Source organism: Drosophila sulfurigaster, chromosome 3 (genome assembly GCF_023558435.1).
Source record: "Drosophila sulfurigaster albostrigata strain 15112-1811.04 chromosome 3, ASM2355843v2, whole genome shotgun sequence".
Classification (NCBI taxonomy): domain Eukaryota; kingdom Metazoa; phylum Arthropoda; class Insecta; order Diptera; family Drosophilidae; genus Drosophila; species Drosophila sulfurigaster.
The window spans coordinates 603,059-615,891 of record NC_084883.1 but is presented as its reverse complement, the minus strand read 5'-3'; the positions used below and the strand labels follow the sequence as shown (position 1 = coordinate 615,891).

The following is a 12,833-nucleotide window of genomic DNA, read 5'->3' as shown; positions in this document are numbered from 1 at the left end:
TTAAAGTTGATTTATATAATAAAAATCATGAAGTGAATATCATATTCTGCTATCTTTCGAATTAGACCAGAGTTATATATTCAGATATCAGACCAGAGTTATATATTAGTATATTTGTATATTCACATATTTTAAATTTGAGCTTATTCTCTTAAAGAAATTTAAACATGACTTTTATTTTAAAATTTTTTTTTTATAAAAATTCACTTTAAATTTTGTTTTAACGGGATTTCGGATTAATTTATAATATTTAAATAAACCTTAATAACAAATAACCATTTCTTTCACTAATAATAAAACACAATACTTATTTTGTATATACTTTCAATTTCGGTTCGTGATTATTGAGTTTCTGATTTCATTACATCCTCTTTTAAGTTAAGTTCAACTCCAGGGTAAGCGCCATAAATAAATAACCGTAATGTACTTTGTGAGCCATCACTCTAATCAGCCGGAAATCAGCAAACTCAACGCAAGGTTGAATGTCGCGAGCTGTGTGAAAGCCGCGTAATGAAATTGTGGATGAAAAGTACAGCAAATATGTATATTAAGTATTTAGTACTTTGATTTATCATTGCGTAAAGTAACTGTCGATACTTAAATTAATTTCATATAGCTACTTATATGGCATTTCATGTGTAGTTTTACAATTCATTTGTTGCCGATTTTAAGCTTTAAATGAAGTATACGCAGTTCTTTGGGGGTCACGATTCAATTAAGTGCGCTTAGCAAACTAAATTATCGTATATTGCAAATCACTTTAAGACTGATCATAATGATGGAACATTTCTCATTTTGGCGCGCCGTCGGGAAATCAAAAACAGGAAATGGGCAGATGCTAAAAGGCAATCGTTGGCATTCAAAATGCCTTTGGCCTAAGTGTCGTGCCATTTAAATGAGCTTGTCAAGTCGGATTTTTGAACATTAATCACATGACCCCAGCAGACAATTCTTGGCTGTGACTTTGGCTGTGGCTGTGGTTAATGGTGGTCGATGGATGGGCTTGGGACAAGGCGTGGCAAGGGCTATTAGCACACAGTGTGGGCTGAACAAATTACATTTTTGGACTTAATGACAGCTAGAAACAATTTTTCGGCATTAACCAAAGAAGACATTACAAACACTTACCTATCATATTCGCGATTATCCTCATCGCAGCGATTGTCCTGGAGTTCGCGCCAACTTTTGCCATGCCGGCAAGTCGTCACCATCACCATATCGCGTCCATTATGTAAATGGAAGAGCGAGTTGCGAGTTTCCGAGCCAATGCCATGCACATAGCTGCAAAATGAAAAGATGAAGAAGAGAATATGAGTTAAAGTTGCGATTTAGTCACAGCTTAAAGACCTGTCCTGCTTATCGATGAGCAGAGATTGCAGAAAACACATAAACAGCGGCGTCAAAATCAATTGCAATAAAGCAGCCTCGAATGGGGGCCGCAGAAGAGTCCCATTGGGAAGATCTATGGATGCGATAGGGGACAAGAGTTGAGCTTAAATCTGCGCTGAGCCGCAAGCGAAGCAATTGAAACAAAAGATGCTCACAACAATGGACACAGATACACACACAACCACACACACACACACACATGTGCTGTTAACAATTTTTCGAAGCATATGGGCCACAACAAAATGGCAGCAGGAAAAGCAATGGCAGCAGTCGAGAAAAAAGTATCCTAAGGCAATGCCTGGCGACTTGGAAATGCCATCATACAAGCACATATATACAAATGTGTATGATTTCATTCGTAGTTGTGGCTGTAGTTGTAGTTGTAGTTGTAGTTGTAGTTGTGTGAGCAATTTCCTTCTGCTTGGCTTGCAGTTGAGCAAATTTCATAGACAATGAAGTACGCGCCACAGCAAAGGCAACAACAACAACATCAGCAACATCAGCAACAGCAACATCAACCAACCAACCACAGATTGGGCAACGCTGATTTCCGTTGAAGCTGACTCCTGCTGACCAACTGAGGAAGGACACAAGACCAAAAGGCACACAGAGGAGAGTTCACAGAGTTTAGTTTGCTGACTGCTTCCTTTCTCTTTTCGGCAGAAGAGAGCTAAAGCCATAAGTTATTCGATTTAATCAGCGTGTCATTGAGGTTAGCTATGGATTTGAAATGATACAAATGTGCTTTACGAATCTCAACTGTAAGCATTTCACTTGTGGTTTGCCATTATTCTGACCAAAAGCGAATGCTAATAGAAAACCAATCAAGTATCACCATAAACCTTTATACTTGTAGTCTACAGTTTAGAGTTGTTCACATCGATTTACTTAAGTGAAAAGAGTAATGATAGGGATCCAGACATGTTATACGCTTTTACTTTAATGCCAGAGGCATATAATTAAACTTTGACAACGAATTTCGAATTTACCTGTCAGCAATTGATGTAAAACTATAATTCAGAGTTGTCAAGTTTATTAGTGGGAAATCAGACAAAATTATTGATTATCGAAGTTACTAAATGACAACTTCAAATATTACCTAAATTTACAAATACTAAAAGCAGCAATAAAAGCTTATGAAATGCCCTCAATACTCACAAAAACCTTATCGAAGGGCCATTAAAATGTGCGCTAATAACACAATCAAATTGTCAATTTGGGCTGTCAATTCATTTACATAAACAAAACTTATTGAATGCTCATAAAACAGCAGCTCAACAGCTCATCATAATCATCGTGCACACGGGCGGGGACATTGTAAGCTTCAATTTAATGGCATAGCATTTTATTAGGCATCTGGGATTTCGCGCGCTGTAAATTAATTTGGGACCAACGCCAGCAACCGAGCAGATGAGGCATCAAAAAAAAAAAAAAAAAAATAAATAAAACAAGTAAGAAAGCTACAGTCGAGTGTGCTCGGCTGCGAGATACTCGCTACTCATTGTGAATAAAAGCAAAAGAGTGTGAAATTAATTTTAAAATATACTAAATTAATATACCGTAGAAATACTAAAAATGCAAGTGTATTGCCTGTATTTAACATATTGATATAGTAGTACTATGTTTTTGCCCATACAAATGTATTAAATAACTTCTACAATTTTTATCTGATGGCAACTAAAATTCAGGAATCTTGAATACTGTACTTATTGTATGTAACACAACCGCTATGGCTTTAACTTGTTATAAAAGCAAAACAGTGCGATCTTAGTCTTCAAATAAACCTCAGCAATACAAAATACTAAAATATACCAATTGACTTTGGTACATTGATATACTAATACTTTGAATATATACCGTACACTAAATACACCAAAAAATACATTCAGACAGACGGACTTGCCTGTGTAGTCTTGGTTGCTGATGCAGTTTAAAATACTTCATAAGGTCGGAGATGACTCCTTTTCCTCTTAGATACATTTTCCGTAGGCACAAAGTTATAATAGCCTTTTACTCTATTCGTAGCGGGTATTCAAACAGAAGAGAATGAGCGTGGGAACAGAGTGAATGAAGGACAGAGAGAAAGTGTGAGCTGCTGACAACATTAATATAAATTAAACGCATAGGCTGACATTACAAGGACATTGCCCAGTAGATATATACTTATCAGCAATACAGAACAGAATAAAAAAAAGGAAGGCTTTTAGGCAACGACAACAAAACGAGACGCGCATGTGGACTGCTTAAATGTTATTTATGCCCCCAAAACGCACACCATTCTCTTAAGTGGGTCAATTAAACATTGATTGAGCCACCGTTGTGCGCTACCAACAATTGAAATGAAAAAGAAGAAATAAATGTACAAAAACTAAAAGCCAGAACTGTCCTCGCTTCTCCGCCATTGTCCCAAGTTCCATTGTCGCAACGGTCGAGCACACAAAAGTGCAATAACCAGGCGTACATTGAACCATTGAACCAAACCAGGCGCTGACCACTAATCCAAACATAATCTAAAATAATTGAGTATTGCCCAGCGAGAATCCTTGGCGGGACAGCGACAACAACAACAACACCGACAGCAACAGCAACAGCAACAACGACGCGGCTCTTTTTCAGAGGCATCCTGAATAATTTATGCGCGCATTAAATGTACTTTAAATGTAACTGTGTGAACCAGTGTTTCTCTCTGTATGTGTGCGCGTGTGTGTGTGTGTGGGCGGGTGCACAAAAATATATAGCAAGAGGGTTGCTACAGCAATTGAAAAATTCTCTTTAACTGTGTTACGAAATAAGCGTCTCAGTAGCAACTTCAGTTTTGATTCAGAAATGCTTAATTTACTTAATTTACTTACTCTTAAACTAAGTCCTCATTATGTTCTGTTCAATATCTAAAATAAGTTATTAATACTTAATACACAACATTTAAAATAAGGAAGAATTAATGAGAGAGGGAAGAAATTTGGGAATATGTAATACAGTTTGCGAGCGACGATAAAAGAAATAGAATGACAAACAATTTAAATTTGTAAAAATTTTTAAATAACAAAAAAATGTGCACGTTAATTTGAATTTTTATACTGCAACAGATTAATTTACTAGAAGTGATGAAAATAAAATGCATTGATTATTAAATGCGAATCGAATTTGTACACAAGCACTGCTAGAAATTACGATGAACATTTTTAAAGTAATTCGGGTCGATCTTCATGTTTTGCTATACATGAAGAATTAATATGTAGGGATATATCGATATACTAAATTAAGCTTATGGTATTTTACAATATATTAATGGTGGTATAGTGATATACTAAATATAACTTTAATGACACTCATGGAATAAAAAGTAAAATTTACTTGACTTTCTTTCAATACAACTCTCGCATAGTTGCCGAAACACACACACACAGACAATGAATATAGTACACTTATACTAAGAGTGTGTGTGTATGAGTGAGTGGTCAGCTTTATCTTGGGATTTGACCAGCTTACAAGCGAATGTGCCGAATGGAGAAGATGAGTCTCTCCTCTCTCTCTCTCTCTCTCTCTCTCTCTCTCTCTCTCTGTCTCTTCCTCGCGCTCGCGCTCGCTCTTGACGTCTTGGGATGCTTAGGACAAAGGTTTATGGGGCCGCCGAGCGTAGTGGCTGTTAATGCCGCATATTGTCGAATAGGCGGCCATTAGCCTCAAGTTATGCAGTAACTGCAACAGTGGCGGCAAATGTGGCAACGATGCAGCAACAGCAACAGCAACAGCAACAATTCTCTGGCCAGCAGTCAGCTTATCTATGCAACTTCAAAGCTTTTGTGATGGCGCTCAAGTCATGACAACCGAGAGCATAAAGCTGAAACGTGGCGTATGCGCAATATCTTTGCCTTTATATCTGACTGGTGTGTGTGTGTGTGTGTTGGGGAGAGAAGAAGCATAAAGCAGAAATTGTGTCGTCAACGGTCGCACAATGCAACAGCAACAACAACAGCAACAAAAATTGCCCCAAGCATTAAATCAGTAAAGACAACAACAACAACAATAACACCAACACCAGCATCAGTTGCATGAACATGGAAGTTACACAGAGATTCACAGCGATACAGGTGCAGTATTCTCTTTGCTTTACAAAATATACATAAGTAAATATATATTTTAAGTGCTGCACAACAATAGCACACCATAAACAACAACAACAGTGGCAGCAGCAAACCAACAAAATTGTCTATAAAATGTGACGACAAAAAATGAAAACAAAAAATAAAGTGAACGCAAACAGAGTGCATTTTAATGGGTTTTTATATTGCGGTCGAAGGAGAAATACCCTGTCATATTGTTATATTGAATCATAAACTTGCAGATCAAAATTGTTTTTTATTTCTGTAGATAAAATTTAGATAGAGACTGCATTAATTACCTGCTAGAAGTATCTTTAGAGACCGATTCAGACAAGTATTTCTAAGTGATTCTTTTCGCAACAAAAAGAGCACACAAAACTGTTGATTCGTGGTCAACTCAACACAACTCAACTCAACAACTTATGTTATTACAAGTTAAATATGCAAAAATCAAACTTTATTGGCATTTTTTAGGATTTCAATGGGGCAGTGTGACCAAATTCTAAGAGAGCAAAAAAGCTTTGAGATTTATGGCTTGAACACGAAATCGTCTGAAGTGGGATTAACTCTTTGCAGTCGATAACAGTTTGCACTTCTTTAAAGCTAATACCAATTATCGAGAGACTAATAAAAGTTAACCCTAGGTGGTTTGACATCTTTAATAGATGCAAGAAATAGCCACAATAAAAATAGATTTCCACTAAAACTCGTGCATTGCTATAAAGATTTTAGTGACCGCCAATTGCAGTCTCATGTCAATCCTATCAACAGCACATTTGATGGCACCTGTTAAACATGCTGAATGACCCTCGTGCTATAGCATGAAATATCTGGCTAGTGTACTGAGAGTTAAGTCGCAATTTAAAGTTGAAATTGCAACGCCAGTCACAAAATCTAACCGCATCGATCCGTATCAATCCAAGGGACATGACTGAAGAGTTTGTCTGCCCTGCCAATGTTGTCAGAGTTATTGTACAAGTATAGCTTGCTGCTGCTATTGTGTTGTGTGTGCTTGCAAAATCTAAGCCAGAAATGCGAGATGGTATCAACGTTTTAGCTACAATTTGTAATGCTCTCCTCTGGTCCGCAGGATTTGTTCTTGCTGTTGTTGCTGCTGGGTCGACGTCTACTTGGCTGCTTGGCTGCTTGGCTTACAGGCAAATTTGAGCTCATACAATTTGCAGTTAGCTGGCAGCTGCTGGTTGCTGGTTGCTGCTTGCTGCTTGCTGGTTGTTGGCTGTTGGTTGCCTGCCTTTACGCTTGACTAACTGCCTGACTTGAATGCCTCAGCCTCTGTCTGGCTCATTGATAGGCCCCCATGGGGAGGACGGCAAAAGCAACTTGTAACTTGGCGCCCTCTGACTGTGTGCGGTAGCTCATTGTTGTTGCGGCTTGTTTGGTTTTATTGTGTTTATATTTGGCTTAAGGCATCAATTTGCTTTTACTTATATACATATCGAGCGCGACGGTTCGCAGTTGCGAGTTGAATGCCAATGTTGTAGCAACAGCAGCAACAACTGCGTATCGTTATCAGCAAGCCATGCTTGCCATCCAGCAATAATACAAATATGCATTTAGTATATAGTACTTACACACACACACACACACACTTATGCACATATGGCACACACACATGAGCGTAAATCCAATGGCAATGCATCGATTACATAATCCATTTACACAAATGGCATTTTAAATACATTTTATTGACAACACAACGGCGAAATCGAGTGCAGTCACACTGCGTATACGCAATGTTCACATATATGTATGTAGTATGCAACTTACGACTATTAGAAGCCCTTGGCATTCGGCGCACACAAATACACAAATACAAATGCAAATACACAAATACAAACACGAACACAAACTGTTCATTTGATTGAGTGGATGAGCGTGCAAATTGGTTTTCATTGTGCTCCACTTCAAAGCCGTTTAATTAGTGCGACAAGCAAATTCTATTCATCCAAAGAAGGCTATATAAAGTGGCTTATTCTCTAAGCCCAAATGCAATGCATTTGACATCTATTAAATTAGAGTTTAAATAATAATTCCAAATATGTACCCATCCATTTAAACTCGCGATTAAGTGACAATCTCATTAAAGTTGTTTAAAATGAGATATGAAAACTAGCGAATCAATCTGCAATTTTCGTATATCTATAATTATTATTACATTATTGAAATCTTGAATGTACTTACATTTGTTTAAACTAATAAGCACTTTATTTCTATTCTCTTTTATGTTTTATTTTACATTCCTCAAATTTTCTTCAACTTAAGTTTATTCGTTTTCGGATTAATCTTAGCTTTTTAACATTTTACAATTTAAATTTTTGAGAGTTGCCAAAACACTGTTATTGATATTCGATCAAAATCATAATTAAAAGTATTTAGTAGAGTATGGAATACGCTTCCTTTTGTAAAGTAAAAAAATCATTTTTCGCTTTTATGCAGTTGAAAGCATTCAGGAACGCATATTAATAGAATTTTGTACGAGAAAGAAAATTTCTGCAACACAACCAGAAAATCAACCTGAAAAGACTACAATAGCTACAGAATTTCCACTCCAGGGAAAGTTATTGAGTGGCATAACGGTTCACTATATTAAAATAAAGAAATTTTAGTAAAATTTAAGCAAGAAGAAAAGAAAAACCTCTAGAATTCGTGAGTTTTTTTCACTTTCTAAAAATGTTCACTGAAGTGAGGATGACAATTTTATTAAATAGATTTTACTATTTGAAAAGAATAGCAATAAAACCCTCCAATACAATTTCAAATGACATTTAATTCAGTTACGTAAATGTCTTTATTTTGCATTGAAATATTTGCAAAGGAACAATATTTGTATTGCAGCAGATGTGCATGTTATATAACAATAATGAACAATATAAGTGGGAATGACAAATGTTCTTAAAGCGTTCGCCAAAGTGGCGCCACCTACTGTATGTATATTTGCAGTACAAACAATTATCAAGTGGTTTTGCCAAAGGCAAATAAAGCAGAGCATCAACATAATGATCATCGTCATCATCATCATTATCATTATTATTGATAGCCATCAGGCAAGTGCACGCCACAAAGTCGTTTACACAAAGCCAACGGGCAACGGCAGAAACAGAAGCAGAAGCAGAGGCAGAGAGAGAGAGAGAGAAACAGTAGCAGATGCAGCTCGCCAGATGGCGCTGCCCAGGCTATACAAATTAATGATACAATTGCCGATGAGCCGTTAATTAATAAAATGCAACCAAGAAATGAAGCAAAAAAGCAACAACAACAACAACAACAGCAACAGCAGCAAATGCATAGCATTAATAAATATTAACTCATAATTGAGCACGAATTGTTATTGAATATGCTGCAGGCTTTTGTTTGTTATTTTATGTGTTGTGTGCTGTGCTCAACGATGGTTTAACAAAATTTAACAAATTTTTAAGCAACATTTAAAGCAAAATCTGCAGCACGTCAGGTGCAACCCGCACGAAAATAAAATGCACACGGAAACTGCCAACTTCAACTAGAGGAAGGAAAAGGTAATAATGAAAAAATGGAAGCGAAAGAAAAGCTAAACAAGAAATATCAAAAACGAAAAGCAAAAAAATCAAATAAAAATAAAAGAAAAAGAAAAATAGCAACCACCGCAGCCAGAAACTAATGGAACTAATTGTTCGACGAAAGGCGGCCACATGAAAATGCAAGAAAGAGAAAGAGGAGCTGGGGGGACGGGGCGAAAAAACCATTGTTTTAGCCAGAAAGTGAAATGCCAATGCCAAAGTTGCGACTGCGCTCAATAATTGGAGCAAGCTCAAGCTTCAACCTGCTGCTGCACAGCGAGCAACCTGCCCAAATGGTGTGAAGTGTATAAAATCAAGTGCTTGGCGCGCAGGCGCCGGCAGTCGAAAGTGGCCAACGGAAAGCCACAGACGGAATAGATCGAGTCGCGTTATTTTGTGGGAATAACATAGCATATTAGAAAGCACAAACAACACTCACAACAACAACAACAACAACATCTGAACATGAGGAAGCTTTATTGTGTAAGTGTTAAGCCAGAAGTGAATTCATAAATCAAATGCAAATCACATATAATCATCATCGATGCAGATACCTGTTTGCAACTGGATTGGGCCACTGTTGCTAGTGGCCACTGTGCTGATGCTGGTGAATGGCGAACAGCAGCCGGAGGAACACAGGTAGACACATTAACACTAGGTGTACCAGTAAGAAATGAGTGTTTTTTGTTGTCTAAAGCAAACACTAAGGACCGTTGTCTTTACCTCTAGTTAACACTATTCGAAAAGCGAGCGATGATGAAATTTGAATTCTTCTCATCATTGACTCTTATGTATCGATTTGCTTCAAGTAACAAATTTAGCTGCTCAAAAGTAAAGAAGAAGAGAAAGCAGTCAGCGGTTGTCAAATAAGGAAGAAGAAGCAAAACAGCTGATGCACAGGATTGCTTTGCACGAAAATCCAACTCGTTTTTATTTGACAGAAAAATTAATTTTATAAACTAACCGTCGGTTTAACTAGTCATGACGTAATCAGTCATAAATTTGAATGGGAGAGTAAAGAAATTGTATTCAAAGTATTGCCTCATATTTTGTTAAATTTCGAACCATTTTTGGATATCATATCAATATCAGAAGTTTTAAGTTTGTGCATTGACTTCATGTGTAGGCTATATCACACAAAATATTCCTTTTATATCTTAACGCTCATTTTACATTGGTAAACCTGGTAAACATAGTCAAATACCCTTCTCACACATCACATCCCATTTAGAATTCAACGTCGCTTCATGTGGCAGCAGATGGACAATTCGGTAATGGGCGGCCTCATGGGTCGCATCTTCAAGGGACCCACGCGAGCCATGAAATCCATGTTTGGCGATCTGCTGCCCAGCACAGCGGGCTATGCCCAGAACATGATGGACTTTCTGCCCACGGAGACGACGCGTGTGAAGTACATAATACGCGATCCGCACACCAACAAACCCATGAAGATAATCAAGATGCGTGGCTCGCACAAAAAGCTGGTTAAGATGTTGAGGCCGCTGCCGAAGCCATCGGTCACTGAGCCCAGCATGCTGAACTATGAGAACCGCATGCGGCAGCTGGAGAAGGAGCAGGAGCTGATTGTGGAAGGCAAACTTCCGATGACCAGTGATGAGGCGCTTTTGGATAAATACTTTAAGCCGCAAAAGTCAAAGCCCAACAGCAATGAGATTGTCTCGGGCAAAATTATGGAATACCAAAGCTGGAAGCCCGTTTACAAGTCCGGCGAACATCCCAGCTCCTTTGTGACAATGCGTCCGCAGCCACTGACGAGATTGCACACAAGCATTGCCGCCAGCCATGAGAATTATGGCAATCATGAGTTGCTGCCGAAGCCCGAGAAACTGGTTTCGCATCGTCCCCATGCCGAGGAGCATGATGAGGAGGAGGATGATGATTTCGAGCAGGTCGAAGATGAGAATGAGCTGCCCAAGCACAAAGGACATCAGTATGAGGTAACCGAGCATACGGGCGAGGCGAGTGGCGAACTCCATGCCTTGGCGCCCATGGAGAGCGGCTTTGTGCCCTCGCATTTGTATGAGAGTCCTGCCAGCAATCCCAGTAATCCGGCGCCACGTCCGCGCAGTCGATATGTCCACAATCCTGGCTCAACCAGCCACACACCCACAGCAAACACGGTGATAACAAGCACAACCACCGAGGCGCCCAACTATCCGCCAGGCTTCCTCAAAAAGTTTCGGGAACGTGAGCAGACGAAAGCCAATAACGGCAAATCCCGATCAAAGCATCAGCATCAGCATCTCAATCACAATCACCATCAAAGGGAGCAGCAGATCGTCTACAAAGAGTCCGCCTCGGACATCAGTCCGGGCTACAATGTCAGCTTTGCCATGAGCAGCCTGCGGGCACGCCTCCAGGAGCAGCAGCGTCAGAGCAAGCAGGAGGACCAGAATGCCGAAATGGAGGCGGCACTCGTCGATGCCATGAACGGGGATAAATGGCCGACGGAGGTGGAGGCCAGCGGCAGTTATCTGACCAGCCCGATTGGACCCAGCGCTGTGGCCTTTGAGCAGCCAATAAGGACGCCGCCACGCACCGAGTACAAGAGACAGCGAAAGGATGTGCGACAACGGGGCTCCATTAAGTTTGGCGACAACCCCACTCATGAGGATGTGATGTAGCCGCTGAGTCTTAGCAGTAACCAAAGCATAGCCAAAGCTTCAGTTAAGCCTTTTAATTGCCTAGTTGTTAACATAGTTTTAAATGTTGTAAAACTAAAAGTAAAAGTAAAAGCAAGAGTTAAATCTTTTTCCACACACAAAGTACGCGTGTAATGAGTTTAATTTAATGCATTTCCCAAAACATTTTCATTTTCATTATCGTTTTCAGTTGCATTTGAGCGGGGAAAAGTCATTGCACTTGTAGCACGCGAGCCAAAGTCAAAGCAAACTTCATCATTGTCTTCGTTATGGCGAATGCATTTTAATTAATGTTAAACGCGTTTCTCAAGTCGTTGCCATTTATCGCATTCGCTCATTGCATTTGACAACCAATTTAAAACTTTGCTGCAACAGCCTTCAAGTTGACCCCAAAAAAAAAAAAAAAAAGAACTAAGAGACCAAGTAATTTACACACACAGCAGCAGCAAACGTTGAAGGAATGGCGGGGATAGAAAAGTGGGTTAAACCTGCTATAAATTCCAGTGACAAAACAGAACAAAAGACAGCCATAAGACATTGTAAGCTGCAAACATTCCCCACAATGACCCACAAGCGTTCTTCCACCCCTCGCACACACACACACACACACACACACACATATATATACATACATATATACACTTGTGCATACACACATAAAATGCCAAAATGAAAGAAAAACGCACGAAATGCCGCTTTTAATCAACTAAACCAACTAAACCCAGCGACAACATACGAATTAAAACAGCAGTTCGCCAACAAAATGCTAAGCAAAAAAGAGAGTGAAAAGAACTAGGCTAAAAGTAAGGCCAACTGATCAGAATGACAATTTTAGATATTCTACAAGGCCGGCTAAAGGGTAAACTAAAGCTATAAATTTTATTCAAGCTGTGGAGTCACTAAAGTGTAGGTTATTAATAAGTATTTTGCATATACATAGATAGACAAATTCAAATTATATTATTCTCGGTTTTTTAATAATATTTTATAAAGTATCGAAGCGATAATGAACATTGAGAGTTTGAGAAATTTTCAATTTAGATAACATTTCTTGAAACAAGAATTCTTTATTCAAAAGTTTTTAAAACAATATTTCGATATTCAATCATCTTATTGAGATTATA

The 12,833-nt window shown here is 38.7% G+C and overlaps 2 protein-coding genes across 3 annotated transcripts in view; one reads left to right on the top strand and one right to left on the bottom strand.

The window, feature by feature from the left end:
• The window catches only part of LOC133841677 (exostosin-1), an 81,450-nt gene that overhangs the window by 45,751 nt on the left and 22,866 nt on the right, over window positions 1-12,833 (bottom strand). Inside the window, exon 2 of the mRNA XM_062274321.1 lies at window positions 1,129-1,281. Within this exon, the coding sequence (XP_062130305.1) occupies window positions 1,129-1,281 (153 nt within the window). The remainder of the gene's footprint in view (window positions 1-1,128; window positions 1,282-12,833) is intronic.
• Window positions 1,872-11,842, top strand: LOC133843638 (uncharacterized). 2 transcript variants are annotated; one of them, XM_062277274.1, is made up of 4 exons: window positions 1,872-1,882; window positions 9,496-9,529; window positions 9,597-9,685; window positions 10,278-11,842. In XM_062277274.1, the coding sequence occupies exons 2-4, from the start codon at window positions 9,512-9,514 to the stop codon at window positions 11,689-11,691; spliced, it is 1,521 nt and encodes a 506-aa protein (XP_062133258.1). In that variant the 5' UTR covers window positions 1,872-1,882; window positions 9,496-9,511; the 3' UTR covers window positions 11,692-11,842. The 2 variants fall into 2 exon arrangements, with proteins under 2 accessions (XP_062133258.1, XP_062133259.1); XM_062277275.1 differs by lacking the exons at window positions 1,872-1,882; window positions 9,496-9,529; window positions 9,597-9,685 and adding an exon at window positions 10,065-10,223 and having other exon boundaries at window positions 10,278-11,841.